Below are 17,875 nucleotides of genomic sequence, written 5' to 3'. Positions count from 1 at the left end.
GTACATAAGTGTATCTTTTATAAATGACGAACACGATACATAAAATCTATTTGTTTACAGAATTTTCTTATCAATTTTCAAACCAAAAGCTAGTGGTTTGTTGCCCTTACGCTCGTGTGTAGCGTTGGAAAAAATGCATTAAATTTTATTCACGATTTATTCCAATTAAAGATATCCGTGCTCGGACCATTTGTTTTTTAATCCCTCGATTATTACATAGATATATCGTTCAAAAAAAATACGGATAGAACACGGAAGAGAAGAGAAAATAATACGGGGAGAATGCCCATTTTTGAAGATGTTCCTTGCCTTTCTAAGATAAAGAACACGAGTGAGACTGTCAATCGAAGCTCGATCCAATTCACGAAAGCCTTCAATTATCACTCGAAACGTCTGCTGTTCGATCAATGAATTTCATTTCACTTATTCGTGTCAGCGTCGAGGCGATCCGTAATCGAGTAACTGGCTACCGTTCAGATTTACTCTCTCCTGTCACGGATATCCAGTCGCTAACTATTCCACCATCGTCTATGCGGCAACGTTGTTAACATCGTATATTTGTGCAATATATTTTCAGATTGGTCCGCATCCTAGAACCAGCTTGCGCACGTTATCCTGTCCGCGGATGAAAAATAAGGTTGCGCAGCCCATTCGCTCAGATGCTGCCGCATCTAACGATGCGATGCTACCGTTTCTTTCACCCGCATCGTGCATCCTGATGTTGAGTCACAAGATATTCAGATCGAACTGTGCCAAGACTGACAATAAAAACAGCACTGTAAATTAGGTTTAAGATGTTATTTAATTAATAGAATTAATTAATTAATTAATAGATAGAAAGTAGTATGTATATATGTATTTGATAAGTCTTTTAATCGTTTAAAATAATATCACGAATGTCGATGAACATGATAGTTGGTCTATTTCTTTTGAGATATACCTTATATTTAGACGATCCGTCAATGTTAATTTAAATTTGGCAAAAGAATTTGAATTTTTTAACGTGTATTATATTCGTATATCTCGAACATTGTACGACTAACTCTTCGATAGAATATCAAATAAGATAAGGAATAGAATGATAGAATGAATGATGCAATGCATATTATTTTGCTGAATAAATGTTAACGTGCAATGTATATTACTTTACACCGCCAAAGTAACGCGAATGGTGATGATGCTACACAGTATTGATACAAAATGTATACTATCAGCGCTTATCATCAACATACTCAGGGTCTTTCCGTTTTCTGTAAATATAAAATCGCCAACTGCGATAGATTCTGCACTTTATAAATCGGAAGTTTGGATATCGGAGGATACGTCCATAACGCCTGTTCCTTTTATTTTCTTATTCGTTATATCATTAACGCTAGTATAATGAAATTCACGTGGATTATGTAAGTAATAATTATAGAAAACGTCTTTATCGCTCGAATAAACCGTAGAATTATCTGTGACGTACGTCATAATTTTTCAATAATCTTACAGCGTATTTTTGGCTGCCATTGCAGCCGATGTCAATAGCATATTGAACAACTCCTTTGGTTTACGATGGTTATTAAGTGCAACTACAGAAGAATCAAAACTAAAGGAAGAACGACCGCTTTGCCTTACTCAACAATGCAAGTACCTTGGTGAGCAAGAAATATTTCTTAGATTCCTTATCATACTGTACAGATTTTCCTACGAAGTAATATACAAATCTTACATTGTTGTAATCTTTTAAATACTGGATCCATATAAGAGAATGAATAGCTTCAATTTGTCTGCTACTTAATAGCGAAGTCATTACGAGAGAGTATGAACCAAAGCGTGAATCCATGCGAAGATTTCTACGAGTATTCGTGTGGCAATTGGCCAAAGCATAATCCACTTCCTGTTGACGAAAACCAATGGAATTTCTTAGTCAAGGCAGAAAGAAAGGTCGATGACCGTCTTAAAGGTTTGCTCATTCTTTTCGTTTAGGATTATAATTATAATTAATACTGTCTCTACAAAGATCGTTCACTTATGTAAAGAAGTTAATTACCTTATGGTTGTTATCGTATGTGCATATAGATTGCGGATGTTTATACATTTATCGAACGTTTAACAACGAATAAATTTACAGACTGTACGTAATATGAAAAGATATATAAAATATCGAAAGCAGAGTATTTACGATAATATTCATTAGTCGAAACAAATCTCTATCAAAATCTCATCTGTTTAGTTAGATTGCCAAAAATTTAAACATCTCAAATATTTCATTGAAAACGTACAAAGACGAAATATCGCGAAATACGAAAGTAGCGAAACAATATAGATGTGTCTCTAATTTAACATTTTCTGTTTAGAAATTATGGAAGAGGAAGTGAAACCTGATGATCTGCGTGCAACAAAATTCGCTAAAATGGCGTTTAAAGCTTGCTTGGACACAGGTATTTCTTAATGAAATATAATTCACAATTTGTTAAAAATTGTTTGATTAATAACATCTATCCTGATTTATATTACACATACTTTAGATATTAATCTTAAAACTATATCACATTCTTTATGTCTTAATAAAATAGTACGAGCGAAATATCATCGTCAAGTTAAATCGTACAATTAATTTACAGACGAGATAGAAAGAATTGGTCTTCAGCCACTTGTATCTACAATGTGGAGGACAGGTGGCTGGCCATTAATAATGAAGAAAGATGAATGGGATCAGGAAATATACAAATGGCAAATTGTGGACGATTACTATGCTCGTTTGACAGGATTAAATAGTTTCCATGATGTACAGGTTCCCATGAGGTACTTGATCTATAATGAAAGATCAAGGCTGTTTGTAAGTATCTACTCACTCGGTAATCATACTTAGTCCAGACGTTATTAAGATCAATCAAGATTCTTCATGTATAAGGTAACGATTGCAAAAAACAACGCTGCTTGATGTTTCAGGTCGATACTCCTCGATTATCGGCAAAAGTGGACAGACTTCTAGATTTCGATGAAATCTACGTAGCTAGCAGCGAAGAAGACGACCTCGAAGAAGAAAGTCAGGAACGAGGTAGCGAGGAATGGCCACGCTCTAAAGAAGACGACGAATTTCAAATGCTAGAAAAGGAAATCGTTAAGAAAAATATTAATAATCGTACGATTCACAGGGAAAGAATAAGTGAAAAGATCAAGACGATGAAGAAACATGCCATGGAGATACAGTTAAAAGAAGGAACGAAAGGGGCCATAACGCGAGCAAGAGTTGGTAACAAGAGACGATACGTGGAAAGAATTGTTAAGTCGTGGGAATATGAGTTAATATATAAATCTGATAGCGTTGGAAAATCTACAGAAACGAACAGTGGAAAGAGTCACGAAAGAATAGAGGATACGAATAACGACTTGTACTTTGACGACGATGATAATGAAAGTGAAGGCATCAGCGCGGATCAAGGAGAATACAATAGCGGCGGTAAAATCGATGAAAACGATGAAGAGAATGATAATAGCAATAATGCTGCGAGTGGTAGCGGTAGTGGTGATTATGAATGGGACGACGAAGACGGTAATGGGAGCGGTGACTATGAACGGGATGACGAAGATAGTAGTGGAAATGGCAGCGGCGATTACAAGGATAATGATAACGAAAATAGAGATGACGACGATAGCGATAATAGCGATAACTATGACGGAACTAGTAAAAAAGATATGGAAGTGGAAAATAAGAGAAAAATGTACGCAGAGTATATACTAAATGTTAGCATAGCGCTTTCTGAAGCAAGAGGCGTTTCAATACCAAGGGAAAGGCTCCTGGAAGACATTGGCGACTTGCTTAAATTTCAAATAAGACTTCTAACGGTAATGCGATGGTTTTATCTTAATCCATTGAATCAATGATACAGAAAATGATTATTTCTTTGTTCTCAAGATTGTCTATATTTCTACAGAGTATTAGATACAGAAAAGATGTACTTTTAACCCTCGATAGAGTAAATTTGAAGGTGCAAAATTACATAAAGTATATATGAAATGTCCAAATACATTTTATAATATTTGATAGGTAAAGCAGTTTTCTATCAAGGTTTTATCTTTTTAATTGTATTATCGAAAATATGAATTTGCATAAATATCCACGATCCATTAATATTTGTATTATGTACTTTAATATTGATAATGTTAAATTTATAATATTATATTTTGCGGTTAGAGAGCTAAAATTTGTTTAAGATTGGAGTATGCTCCGAACGTCCAGATTCTTAACTTTCTACTATATTTAATTACGTTATATATATATTATAATTAAAACATTAATGTTTGTTAATGTGTACAGTACATACACAAATACAAGAAAGCGCTGACCGCTGAACTTAAAGCACTTCAAAACAGATACGGTGCTTTGAAGGCTTGGACGGAAAACGGGAAAGTAAGGGAGATTATTCTATTTAAAAAGAGAATAAACTTAATTAAAATTTATCGAAGATGTACCATTAATTTTTCTAGATTAACTGGATGACGAAAATAAAAGATGTGTTTGCTACTGGAGGTATGGAAATTCCTGACGATTATGTCTTAACTTCAGCCGATGATTATATCAAAGCGTTGACAAAATTATTAGATAGAACTCCAAGTAGAATAATTGGTATGCCTAAATTTATCCTATTCATAATACAGTCAATTTTATTACAACGATAAAGTAATAAATAATTTAGAAAATTTAATATAAATTTTATACAGTGAATTACATACATTGGAATTTTCTTAGTAAAGTGATACACGCAACTACGAAAAAAATGAGAGAATTATACTATAATTGGGATGGTAAAGTACCCACAAGGAGGTAACAGCGCGTTATATCGATTGAAATATTCTTTTTGCGTTGAAGTATTTTAGAAAACAAAGAAACAAATTCTTTTTACAGAACAAACTACTGTGTCGAAGAAATGAATGCGGTAAACATTCTGGGATACGAATATGTGAAACGATATTTACCAGAAGAAGTTCTACAAGCGGTAAAAAATGAAATATTAATACAATGTAGTGTAGTATCGTTATAAAATTCTTTGTGCGATTACCAAAGGCTTCAGATACTGTAAACGACATCCAAAGAGAAGTTGAATATCGAGTCAAAAATTCAACTGGGGTGGACATTGGAGTCGGACATATTATTTTGGATAAATTAATATACATGAAGAAACAGATCGAGTATCCGAAATCATATCGAAATATTACTATCATGAAAGAACGTTTCAGAGGCGTAAGAATCTAATATATCTTTTATTTTTAATTTTAGTACACATCTATCTTTGATTTTCGTATCTTTACTTCATACTCGACTAATTTTATAATCACACTTTAGCTTAGCGCTAGCAAGTCGCATTTCGAAAACATGTTAAGCATTATGAGATATAAGAAATGGAGAAATCTAAAAACTTTATTCTCGGAAAATGATGCTTCCGAAGCATTTGGAGAGTAAGTATTTTCGTAACAAAGACGATACACTGTTTTAAATACCTATGTTCACATTGAATTTGAGCTAATTAAAAAGATTAACTTTTTTACAGACGTACAAGCGACAACTTTAATCCCTTGCTAGTAAACACCATGTTCTCACTATGGCAAAATAACATTCGTAAGTTTTAAAACAATGTAAAAAACGAAACCTGGCTAAGAATCAAGATCGTTAACGATGAAAAAGAAATAGAAATATATTTTTCTTATAATATTCGTAATAAGGAATTTTTATTATTGCAGAAATAACAGCAGCAAATTTTCAACAGCTCCTCTTTGATTTTAGACAACCATGGTAAGAACCTATATATTAGCACATTTAATATATTTGCCTATTTTATTAAAGGTCGATAAAATTACTATAATAATTAATTTAATTTGCTCACAATGTATAATTCTTTGCAAAGTATTATTTCTCTAATGTAGGTACACAAGTTATGGTATTATCGGACTAGTCATGAGTCATCAAATAAATCATGGTTTTAGTGTTATAGGTAGATTACTGTAAAATATCGTTGATTATAAACTCGGTTAACGAAAGCACTGATATGTTACAAATAACTTGTAGATCGTATGTTCGACAAAGATGATGATATCACGGTCTGGTCACGTAAAATGAAAGACGCGTACCGCAAAAGAGCGCAATCTTTCATAGATCAATTTACGAGATATGGTGTTTTGGAGAAAAAAGTAGGAGATTCTATACTACAGGTATAAAGTTCTTTCCGTGTTATATTTTGTATTTTCTACTACGACGATATAGATATAAAGTATATAATATACTGTACTAAACTACTTTAGAACTATACTTGTACATCTCTATCTTATAATTCTAGAATTATGATCTGCAAACATCAGGTGAAAATATTGTAGACACAATGGCCTTAAACTATGCATTTGAAGCTTACAAACGAAGGTTACGAGAATGTGGAAAATCAGACGTTATGCTACCAGGATTAGAGCACATGAGTAACGAGCAACTATTCTTCTTGTCCTTTGCTAATGTGAGATAAATTTTTTATTTTTTTAACTATACGATATCAGATTTTAACTATAACATATTCATAACGTAAATCGGTTAGCGAAATCGTTATTCGAAAAACGTATCTTTTACTGATTACTATTGCTATTATTTTATTATTATTATTTATTATTTATTATTTTTATTATTATTTAACAATGCACGAATTAAATATATTCTTGAAAATAAATTTATACGTTCTAAAATTTACAGTTGTGGTGTGAAGTGATAAAACCGGACAAGTTAAAAGAGGAAATAAGAGACGATCTACACCGTCCCGGTTTGTTAAGAGTAATTGCTTCGATATCTAATTCTAAAGATTTCGCTGAAGCTTACAATTGCCCATTAAATAGCCCTAAGAAACCCAACGGAGAAATGTAGTATATGAGAATAAAGAGATTATGTATCATTGATTGGATAGAAAATTCATAAAAGATAAATAATTAATCGTCGAAGTATTTGAAATTTTAAATACTTCTACGCGTTCATGACAATTATAATTAAGTATAATTTGTACTAATAAAATATGTATATCGTATATTTTTATTCGAAAATCAACTTTTCGCGTCAAAAAATGTGAAAACAATAAAATTATGAAATTCATACGTTATTTTATTTTATCCTATTCTCACTGCATTCTTAGCGTGTTTAAAATTTGTGGTATTAATAAAAATTTATAAATAACGATCAAACAGTAGAGAGATTGTTTTAAGTGAAGAAACTATTATCATATTAAAAGTTAAAATACATAAATTACATAAACTATGCCTCATTTTGTTCAGTTTGGATAACATTTCCTACAAAATGTATTTTGTTAAGGAAATTAAGGCAATTACGCTAAGGCATCCCAAGAATTTGATAATAATCGTAAGTTATTACAACATCTTTCGTAATTTATAATAAATGGTTACAAGTTTTCTTTATCACAACATAAATAATACATATTGCTATTTGGTAATCTATAAATGTGAATGCTTATGTATAGGAGAATGAGAAGAAAGCTCATTGACAAATAAAACATTTTATAATCGAGACATTTTAAGATTTATAAATATTTTCTTCCTTTTTCATAAGTACCTTCTTCCTTATTGTGCAAAGGTGAAAATTTCATTTACGTTCATCTTACATTCATATTTTTGCTGTAAAAACCAATCAATTTTCTATTCAAACGATAACGCATGTATGTATATCTCAGGAATAACAAACACTGAAATTTACGTAAATGAAAAAAAACATGCAAATTAAGCGTGTAAGATCAACATAAATAAATAATAATTTCTGTTGTTACAGATTTCATATATTTTAAGTGAAAAGATTTCTACATACACTTACTTATATGAAATGCATTTAATTGAAATTATCAAAGCGTCAAGGACTCTAGTTAATAATTATATCGTTCATACCGAAAGGAAATGAATAGAACATCAGGATGAATGAAGTTCCTGGATGTTGTATTAAGATATTTTATCTGCAAAATCGCAAGGGCAGAGGATGCAGATTTACATAATTGTTGCAATATTTATCAAAAAATATTTTATCACAACACAATTTTTTATCACATTAGTATGAGTATAAAATTCATGACAGCCGTTTTTCTCGCGTATTGTAAAAAGAGGAAGGCTGGATGTCACGTCGAAAGCCTAACTTTCAAGTTTGGCTTCCATCACATCGTTAAAATGTTACGTCTGCTACTGATATTGTAAGTAAGAATTTACATTGAAAATTCTTTGATTAAGTAACTTTGACTATAATCATTTATATCTATAATAATTTAATAATTAGTTCAATTTAATAGTATAGTAATTTATTATATTAATTTTGCAAATGCTTCCAGAGCGTCCCTGTGCGTCGTTATAAACGCCGGTTTAAAACTCGATGATCTGTTGAAATATCCTCGCAGTTTACAACGTTTGTTTGAATCTAAGGCTGCTGTTGAAGCGAAGAAAGATGAACGTGAAGTATGTAAGACCGAAGAATGCAAGCTGATTGGTAAGTAATGGATATATGGGAAATAAAATTTTGTTTTCAGTTTGAAAATGAAACGTAGCCTTTATAAAATTTCTATTAAAATATATTGTTATCATATAACGCAGGAACAAAAGAAATTTTTAGTTCTCTGCAATCTTGGTTTGATTGCCTCTTTAATCAATACAATAACCGATCATTTTTTCAATCGTCGATCATAAAATAAAATTTCGTAATTTTATGCTTATTATCTTCTAATTTCTATTTTATGTGAGGCGAATAATAATTTATATATCGCTTGTAAGTTTGAAAACGATTAATTGCCAAATTGTTTGCCTTCGCGACACAGCACAACTGATCAAGGGCAGTATGGACGTGTCCGTAGACCCATGTGACGATTTTTATGAGTATGCTTGTGGCAACTGGTCGAAAATCAATCCTCGGCCTGAAAATAAGACCTCCTGGAGCTTATGGGATATGGTAGCCGAGAAAATCAAGCAACAGAGTGAAAGTTAGTGCGTCCATGTTATACATGCGCTTAAATATTGATTTATTTTACCGATAGTAGCTTTCGCTTTATGCCTAGAGTATTAGCATTACACTAAATTATCACATTATAGTAACTTCACAGCGAAATAAAAATTTATAAAAACAACACTATACTTTAATGTTTTATCGTTTTCTCAGATATAATTACCGTTGAGCCACAACCTGACGATCTTTACGCGGTGAAACTTTCTAAGAAGTGGTATCACAGCTGTATGGACACAGGTACATTTTCAGCGTCTCATTATGTATTTAAAGAGAAACATAGTAGTAACGATCGATATAATCTATTTATAAATCATTATAACGTATTGAATCAATAAATTTTATTATAAAATTTAATTATAAATTGATATATTATCTTTCTATAAGCTAAAGTAACCAACTTCTTTCTTCAAGGCCGTTGGACCAAAAAATAAAATATAATAGAAAAATGAAATAATAATCGGTATAATTATATATAAAGATTATATAAACAGGGATAAATCATATGTAAATTAATAATAATAACAATAATAAATGTTTTACAGATGCCATAGAAAAAAGAGGAGTGGAACCACTATTGTCAACCCTATGGAGACACGGAGGATGGCCACTTATCATGGAAGAGGGGGAGTGGGATGACGATATATACAACTGGCAAATAGTCGATGACCAATTTGCTCGTTTATTAGGATTTAACGCATTTCACGATTTACATTACGTCCCACTATCATCTGAAGACAACAATACGATAATTGTACGATCACAATTCATAAAAATCTATTCTACTACGATTGAGGACAAACATTTATATATTCGTTATGATAAATATTATTTTTTGATATTTCAGATTATGTTTCCTCATTTACCGGAGGGTGCATATGAGCTTATTACAGGCGAGAAAATATTGAATTTAGACAGCAGCGATGAAAATAACGAAAGCGGAGAAGGTAGCCAGGAAAAAGGAAGCAGGGAAAAAGCAGAACAAAAGCAGCATGAACAGAACGAGGAAGAAGATGAAGAAGAGAATGAATATGAGGACGATTGGAATACTGTAGAAGAAGATGAAGGAGAGACGGGGAAGAAGAAAATGATTGCTAGAAAACACCGGAGAAAATTAGGTCACGCTAGGAAGGGGCATAATAAGAAAAAAGTTATGCATAATATTATTGGTAAAAAGAAAAGGACGAAAAGAATTAAAAGGAATACTGTAAGCGAGAAACCTCTTCATAGACTATTGCGTAAACTAAAGGCTAATAAATATAATATCAACAATAAGGTCAACAATAATGGACGTTTGTCACGCAATAAGTCGATCACAAAGAAACATAGTATGAAAGATAAAACGATAAGGAAAAATTTACGACACCACTTGAGTCGCAATAAACATAATAACAAGAAGAAGAAGGTGAAAGAGAACAATAAAAAAGGGGAAGTATTACGCAAAAGGAAAATACACAGAAGGAAGATTACCAAGCACTTAGGGCATGGCAGAAGGATGCATAATAAGAACAAAGCATTGGGAAAACATACCTACGAAGAGAAGATGAAGAAGAAATTGCAGAGGACTGGAACGAAAGCAAAGGTTCATGCCGGTGAAAATCATAAGCACCAGAAAATTACAGGCGCCACGGCGCATCACGTTGCAAACAAGATGAAGGTTTTGAAACCTAGGCAAATATTCGACTATACTGAAGATACGTATAACAGTATCGATACCAACGATGACGATAATAATTACAACGATGAATATAACGAATATAGTGCCAAACCTAACGAAGACGATAACGAGGAAGAGAACTACGATGACGACGATTATAACGATGAAAGTTACGAAGATTCCGACGAAGATAACGACGAGAATGACGAAGATAACGACGAGGATGACGAAGATAACGACGAGGATGACGAAGATAACGACGAGGATGACGAAGATGACGACAATGATGACTATGATAATAATTACGAGTATGACGAAGAAGAAATTGAAAAGCAAAGACAAATATATCGAGATTATATATTAAATGTATCTTTAATACTTTCTAAGGAAAGAGGAATTGAAATACCGGAGGAACAAATGGTGAAAGATGTCGAAGATCTCGAAAAATTTATCATCGATTTGACAGAAGTAAGTAATCTATTGTTTTTACGTATTCTACGTTAGTTCGCAACTAGACTGCGGATTTTATGCAAATATGGGAAATTCTAAGATACAAAAATCCATAGGATACGACGTATAATGTGCAAAAATACATGTATCTATAAATATATAAAATATTTCAAGCATAGTACTCGTAATATTTAATAAATAAAGAAAATTATTTACATAGATTTTAATCTTTTAACTATGTTCAGGAAGATATGAAATTGCATGAATACAATATAAATATTTGTTAATAACGATATTTATTTATTTCAGCTCATACATTCCATTCAGGATGACGATAGTTACATCGAGAATATAACGCTTAAAGAATTACAAGAATACTACAAAGATTTAGGTCCTATTTCGCACACTAACAGAGTAAACAATTTTATTTATTTTATATTCTACTTAAATAAGATTCGCGGATATTGAAATGAAAATTTATATAATTTACGAACATCTAGATAAATTGGGCGAGAAAAATACAAAAAATATTTTCCGAGGCTGGATTGGAGCTTGATAACGACGTAGAAGTTTTTATACCGTATCCCAAATATATGGAAGGACTTCATACCTTGCTCGCAAAAACTCCAGAAAGAGTACTTGGTAAATTGATCGATATTAAAGATATTTCCATTCTAATCGAATTAAAATATTAAATTCTTTCGTTTGTTGCAGTTAACTATATTCATTGGCTCTTCATTAGTAGGATAATGGTAGCTGGACCATCGGAACTAACAGAATTGTATATACAATGGATCGGAGACTGGTTACATGCCGCGAGGTTCGTATAATAATACGATCCGTTGAAAATTGTTAAAATTACACGTTACTTTAATTTTCATTTCCATAGAAAGGAGTTCTGCATGGAAATTGCGCCACTGGGTAAATTAGCAGGATACGAATACATTAAACGATATCTGCCAGAAGACGTAGCAAAAATGGTAATAATTTTAATTATGCACCTTCCTACCTTACAAGATAAAAAATATTTTCAACGTTTGATATTCATTAACATCCCTTGAATATCCAAAGGCCAAAGACATGATCGATGACATACAAAAGGAAATCGAATATCGGATCGAAGAGTCGAAATGGATGGACGATGACACTAAACATTTTGTTTTGGACAAATTAGTGCACATGAAGAACTGGGTTGGTTATCCATATTGGCTCCAAAACTCTACACTCGTAAAACGCTACTTCCGAGGGGTAATTTTATTTTCAATAATAATCAATGATAGTAACTCAAGCATGTAAAAGCATTTATAGTCTTGAAATCAATTATTACGTTAATCGTAACTTTAAATTAAATCTATTAGAAATTTAATATTCGTTAAGGTAACCTGTATATATATTTCATGGTAATGAATCGTGTTTCGTGTTTTTAAAGTTTACAGTCGGTACTTCATTCTACGAGAACTTGCTCAACTATGTGAGATACTCTAGATGGAAAGACTTACGACAAATGGTAGATGATAGAAATAAGTAAGGTTTCATTTTAAAATAACTAACTTAAAAAGTAACTTAAATGTCGTATTTATGTTAATCGATGTCATACACATTTATATATGATATACAAGGTATATATCCACATGTATACATCTACGTGTATATTTATGTGTATATATATATATACCTGTATAACTTTGTAGTTACGAGATGGATCCCTTGGAATTGAATGCTTTCTTCATACCAAACGATAATTCTATATGTACGTATTTCAAAACATATTTTACAAATATAGAATCGATACGATTAATTATATTTTTTTTAATCAAATATGAAGAATGGTATAATAGACTATATTCTTTCAATACAGCGATCACAGCGGCAGATTTGCAAAATCCACTGTTTGCTCAAAATCGACCTTGGTAAATAACGAATTTTTTAGTATTTACATACATATGCCGTATTGAAGATATTTAAATATAAATATAATTATTATTATTATCGAATGTAAAATTGATTCTTCAGGTATGTGAATTTCGGTATCATTGGTCTCGTCATGGGTCATGAAGTAAATCACGGATTCGATGATGAAGGTGAATTATTATGAGAATATTACAACTTGACAAATAACGAACGAGACTTAATGAATCAATTGAAATTAGGTCATCTTTATGACGAAGAAGGAAATCAAGTGGAATGGCTAACTGCAATGGCAGACGCTTACGATAAGAGAGCAATATGTTTCGTGAACCAATACGATGGTTATAGTATCATCAAAGGAGAAAATTACACGATCGAGGTTCTTGACGTTAATTCTAACTTTACAGATATATCGTAACTTATTTTTATACAGGAATTTAAGGATTTTATATAAACATTTTTATTTTATTTTAACTCGATATTACTTCAAACAGAAAAGAAAGTAAACAATTAACTTTTTAAATTCGTAAACATCTAATTTATTCCGTTAAATGATTTAAGATAATGAAATAAAATCGCCCTAATTTAAAGTTCATCTATACCCTGTAATTTAAGATAGAACGAATTATTATCCGAGCTAAAGAATACAACTTAGTCTATGGCAAATGTTAATTATTCTAAATATTTTCAGAATTATGGTAACAAAACCGCAGGTGAAAATATTGCGGATTCGATGGGTCTGCACGCTGTATTCGGTGCTTATAAACGAAGGGAACGAGAATGTATAAACGCGGATCCTGCTCTACCAGGACTAGAACAATTTAGCAACGATCAACTTTTCTTCTTGTCATTTGCAAACGTAAGTTTTTGTGACACTTATTCGATTAAGATATCAATTCTTCAAATTTAGAATTAATTGAAGAAATTTAAATATACGCAGCCTTCTACATAAATTCAGTAAGGATTGCCTTTTTACGTTTAAAATTTCTAGTAAAAATGAATAAATAACTGTTTTGGAATGTGATATATTCTTACATTGCACATGACATATTATCTTTTAGGAAAAATAAGATTATTTCTCTTCCTCTTTTGATAATATTTTTCAATTTATTTTCAAAATTATTAGATATGAATGCGATATTTAAACAGACATAGTAAAATTTGTGCCATTGCGTAACTTAAACATTAAAAATTTTACTTACAGTTATGGTGCGAAACAGCAGACAAAGAAGAATTAATATCCCAGGGCAAATACGACGTGCATAGTACGGCACGTTTAAGAGTTATTGGTCCGGTGTCAAATTCAGAAGATTTCGCCAAAGCTTTCAACTGTCCAGTAGGTAGTCCTATGAATCCCGAGAACAAATGCAACATATGGGAATAATTAAAAATTTCCGAAACTTTGATAGATTTTCACTTACAGTTTTTATAATGTAATTGTTTTTTAATGAAATATAGCTTACGATTTGCAACTTACTTTAAAACTATAAGTTTAATTCACAATTACCTACTTCTGAATAATCCTTGTAATTATCTTACTTAAATTCTTTTCAATGGATATTATGAATTATGCGACCTAAATATATTAAAATAAAAAAAAGGAAAAAGCTAGTAATTTATATATTTCGAAAATTCATACGGTAATTCTAATTATATTAAATTCAGATTAATATTAGTTTATAAATATACTTATAACATACTCGTAATAAACATCTACTATGTTTTCACATCAATGGAACACAAGATACACCCTAGACTATAATTCTTTTTTATCATTCACCATATTAGTAAATCAGTCCTCTCTCGATGACAGACTTTTCAGTCCATCTATTGAATTTAACCTTAGCGTTTTTTTTTTCTTTTTTTTTTTTGCACCATCGCCTTTCTATAAAACTCAATTACTTTTTATCGTATATCGCCTTGAACTCCATATTACACGAAAGAACAGAGATGTTACATTAAGGCATCAAGGTAGCCTTCGACGTTGCGCGCTTTACGAGAAGCGAAATGCAATGACTGCGAACGATCACGCAGACAAAATTAACTATAATATCTGATTTATACACGTTAGCGACGGTTAACGTAATTTGAAGTATAAGAATCCTCGTTCAAGCTGTTGCTCAATGCAAGATTGTAGAGATTAACCTTTGCATTGGAAACGTTACTTCGTTTAGTATAATATATATGAAAGGAATATTGAGTTATTTTTTATGTACAACGATCATCAATGAAACAAACAAAGAGAGATTCATAAAGAGATCTTTGTCCTTTCGTCTTCTTTTTCGCGAATAAATTTTTTCAAATAACTTTTACAGACTTCTAGAGCGTTAAACTTCTCGTCCATATCTTTTGAGTAAATTTTATAAAGGCTATAACAAACAATAACGAAACTATTGATATTATATCCCATAAACGAAACGGGAAAAGTTGAAGGTTTCAGCTAAGATTTAAAATTTCGTGTCGATCCTTCGTTGAAACGAATTCAAGCTGTTTTTTCTCAATTATCTTTAATACCTAATCAGTATGCAATGTACGGTATTCATCCAAATATTTTATTATTGAATAAGAATTCGCAATTAAAGCGTGATCAACTTTGCAACAACTTGCAACTTTGCAACAAAAAAAGAAGAACAATAATAATTATTTTGAAATACTAACAAACACGCGAAAAATGTTGCTCGTTCGATAAAGATAAAAGACTATGGAAAAAGGAACCGAAATTGTTATCGCGAAGAGCGCAAGGGCCGTTGGTGCATAACGATGCGTTAACCGGTAATAAGTCATTCGCGTTATATCAAAAGTGTAAGCGCCTAACCGCATTGCGTCGTTAACAGCGCAAGTGTTGCAATTCGGTGAGACAGTTGTAGATCGATGTAGGGACAGTAAATTAGATCAGGCAAAAGAACATTACCTAACTGTAGCACGAGCGCTCATCTTCAGACACAGGCCTCCAATACTTTCACAGATCAAATAGAAGTGGTGAAACTCCTCGATTATACCGGTGCATCGAATGGGTATATATCGCATTTGCTTCAGCCAGAGAAAGCACGCTCTGATTCATCGGAATAAATGGCCACAGTTTAGAGCGGATGCATCCCATTATAACGTGCACATCCACTGATAAATTATCACTTTCGCTCGATCGATCGTGATATCCTGATAACGTGTTTTGAATTGCTAAATTTGCAAACGTGCGGTCGGGTCTTTTAATAGTCGTGGTCATGTCGAGATGAATTCTTTTTCTACTTGTTGCATAAGTAACCGACGAGGTTGCATAAATAACGTGAACAGGGGTTGAATTATTTGAGAACGACACGAATCGTCCGTGTTACGAGCTACAAGTACATCGAAATATGCATGTATAAGGTGTCCCAATCTTTTGACTAAAACGGCAGAATAGCAATAGCAGGAAAAGATCGGCAATAATTTTATTCGCGTCTGCGTATCCTACAAGAAATATTTTTAATACGCGTTAATGTCCCTTAAGTAATGTTACATGTTACATTGAAATACATGCAATGCCCCAATCTTTTCCAGCGCAAATTTATCAGTACTCTGTATGATGTAGAAACAAATAAAATAGATAATGAATGTTATTGTACAAGCGGAAGTTATTGGAAGCTTCGTTAGGATGTTAAAATAAAAATTCAATGGAAATGGTGAAAGATTAGGCTGCTACGATACAAGAAGATTGACAACCAAATTACTAGTTGTTCATACTTCGTTTCATAACGTTTATCCTTCCTGTCAATAGGAGACTGACAGCGGTACAAAATTGAATTTATTACTCTACGAAGCTCATTTTTTTGTTTCATTTGTATAATCTGTATCATCAATTCTTAGTATTCACCATATGTGTATCGAGATTTGTACGATATACTTTCTATATCTGACTGCTTTTCCGTCTCTATTGTCCCTACTGGCTAGGTTAAATTCTATCTGTTTTCACTCTCTCTTTTATTCCTTGACTCTCTCTCTCTCTCTCTCTCTCTCTCTCTCTCTCTCTCTCTCTCGTATGCATTTATTAAGCATGCTTTAACCACGGTTAATTTCCCTCGAAGGAATTTAAATCCATCTACTTTTCTATTCTTTCACGTTTTAATCATTTCTTCCCCTCTTTTAAATTTTTGTGTGTTTTCTTCTATTTCGCAATTTTAATAGCTTCAGGTTCCTTAAAAATGAATCTTCGAGTACTGTTTCGACTACAACGTAAGATTATCGATCTTTTATTGAATCGCCATAAGCAAAGTACGCCTTTCAAGGACGAAAGAGAAGTACCGCGTTCTACGTGGCAACATGAAAAACATTCGTGTTCTTGTTAAACTACTTTCATACCTGTCTCTTCTCATCTTCACACATTGCACACTCTCCTCTTCTTTTATTTCTATCGTTTCGCTATTTTACTCTCTTTGTTCTTCGTTTCTTTTCGTTTCTTCAGTCTTCCGCGTTTCTGCTTTTATCTTCCACCTTTTCTCCGAATTTCTCTGTTTCTCATTCGCAAACATCTGAAATAATTAAAATTTTCCAATTATCGCGTTTGTCTTAATTTTTCAACGGCAAGTTGTTTTCAACGATTAATCGTTGCAGTGTAATCGTTGTACTCTATCCACGTACAGAGTAGATAGGAAGATTGAAAATTACAAGTGAAAATTTGAGATCGGTCAGAAGATGAAAACGCGATGAAATAAATACTTCTCGCGAGGAGATTCATCGCGGCGAGGTTAAAAGTAGGAAAATCATAAACCGTTCAAAAGATAGGCACGATTACAGAAATCGCGTGTGCGGAGAAAATCGTAGGCTAGAACGTGATTTAATAAACACGAAGGATAAAACGTTTGAGGTTCGCGCAAGAAGGTCGCGAA

The 17,875-nt window shown here is 32.3% G+C and overlaps 2 protein-coding genes across 3 annotated transcripts; both read left to right on the top strand.

The window, feature by feature from the left end:
• Positions 1 to 824: 824 nt before the first annotated feature.
• Positions 825 to 7,105, top strand: LOC132916100 (membrane metallo-endopeptidase-like 1). Of its 2 annotated transcripts, XM_060975881.1 has the most exons (18): positions 826 to 1,400; positions 1,492 to 1,637; positions 1,784 to 1,945; positions 2,340 to 2,423; positions 2,607 to 2,821; positions 2,935 to 3,831; positions 4,304 to 4,396; positions 4,474 to 4,612; positions 4,708 to 4,810; positions 4,892 to 4,982; positions 5,051 to 5,227; positions 5,330 to 5,442; positions 5,535 to 5,602; positions 5,725 to 5,776; positions 5,908 to 5,975; positions 6,050 to 6,192; positions 6,318 to 6,485; positions 6,716 to 7,105. In XM_060975881.1, exons 1-18 carry the CDS (start codon positions 1,381 to 1,383, stop codon positions 6,881 to 6,883), a joined length of 2,907 nt encoding a protein of 968 aa, XP_060831864.1. In that variant the 5' UTR covers positions 826 to 1,380; the 3' UTR covers positions 6,884 to 7,105. The 2 variants fall into 2 exon arrangements, with proteins under 2 accessions (XP_060831865.1, XP_060831864.1); XM_060975882.1 differs by lacking the exons at positions 5,908 to 5,975; positions 6,318 to 6,485; positions 6,716 to 7,105 and having other exon boundaries at positions 825 to 1,400; positions 6,050 to 6,163.
• Positions 7,106 to 8,062: 957 nt separating this feature from the next.
• On the top strand, positions 8,063 to 14,489 carry LOC132916089 (endothelin-converting enzyme 1-like). The gene is made up of 18 exons (XM_060975866.1): positions 8,063 to 8,201; positions 8,337 to 8,491; positions 8,817 to 8,978; positions 9,155 to 9,238; positions 9,544 to 9,752; positions 9,846 to 11,123; positions 11,415 to 11,519; positions 11,606 to 11,747; positions 11,820 to 11,925; positions 11,995 to 12,085; positions 12,177 to 12,353; positions 12,535 to 12,629; positions 12,797 to 12,855; positions 12,964 to 13,015; positions 13,119 to 13,186; positions 13,256 to 13,392; positions 13,705 to 13,872; positions 14,218 to 14,489. The coding sequence occupies exons 1-18, from the start codon at positions 8,068 to 8,070 to the stop codon at positions 14,395 to 14,397; spliced, it is 3,402 nt and encodes a 1,133-aa protein (XP_060831849.1). The 5' UTR covers positions 8,063 to 8,067; the 3' UTR covers positions 14,398 to 14,489.
• Positions 14,490 to 17,875: the final 3,386 nt, after the last annotated feature.

The sequence above is a fragment of the Bombus pascuorum genome, chromosome 1, assembly GCF_905332965.1.
Source record: "Bombus pascuorum chromosome 1, iyBomPasc1.1, whole genome shotgun sequence".
In the NCBI taxonomy this organism is placed as follows: Eukaryota; Metazoa; Arthropoda; class Insecta; order Hymenoptera; family Apidae; genus Bombus; species Bombus pascuorum.
This window is presented reverse-complemented; position numbering and strand designations above follow the sequence as displayed.

Bases quoted from the DNA above. Each gene is read 5' to 3' on its own strand.
- LOC132916100 (XM_060975881.1), top strand. From the start codon at position 1,381: ATGAAATTCACGTGGATTAT. The intron at 4,397-4,473 runs GTAAGGGAGATT...TAATTTTTCTAG, and splicing joins CTTGGACGGAAAACGGGAAA to ATTAACTGGATGACGAAAAT. The intron at 5,976-6,049 runs GTAGATTACTGT...AATAACTTGTAG, and splicing joins TCATGGTTTTAGTGTTATAG to ATCGTATGTTCGACAAAGAT.
- LOC132916089 (XM_060975866.1), top strand. From the start codon at position 8,068: ATGAGTATAAAATTCATGACAGCCGTTTTTCTCGCGTATTGTAAAAAG. The intron at 12,086-12,176 runs GTAATAATTTTA...GAATATCCAAAG, and splicing joins CAGAAGACGTAGCAAAAATG to GCCAAAGACATGATCGATGA. The intron at 12,630-12,796 runs GTAAGGTTTCAT...ATAACTTTGTAG, and splicing joins ATGGTAGATGATAGAAATAA to TTACGAGATGGATCCCTTGG.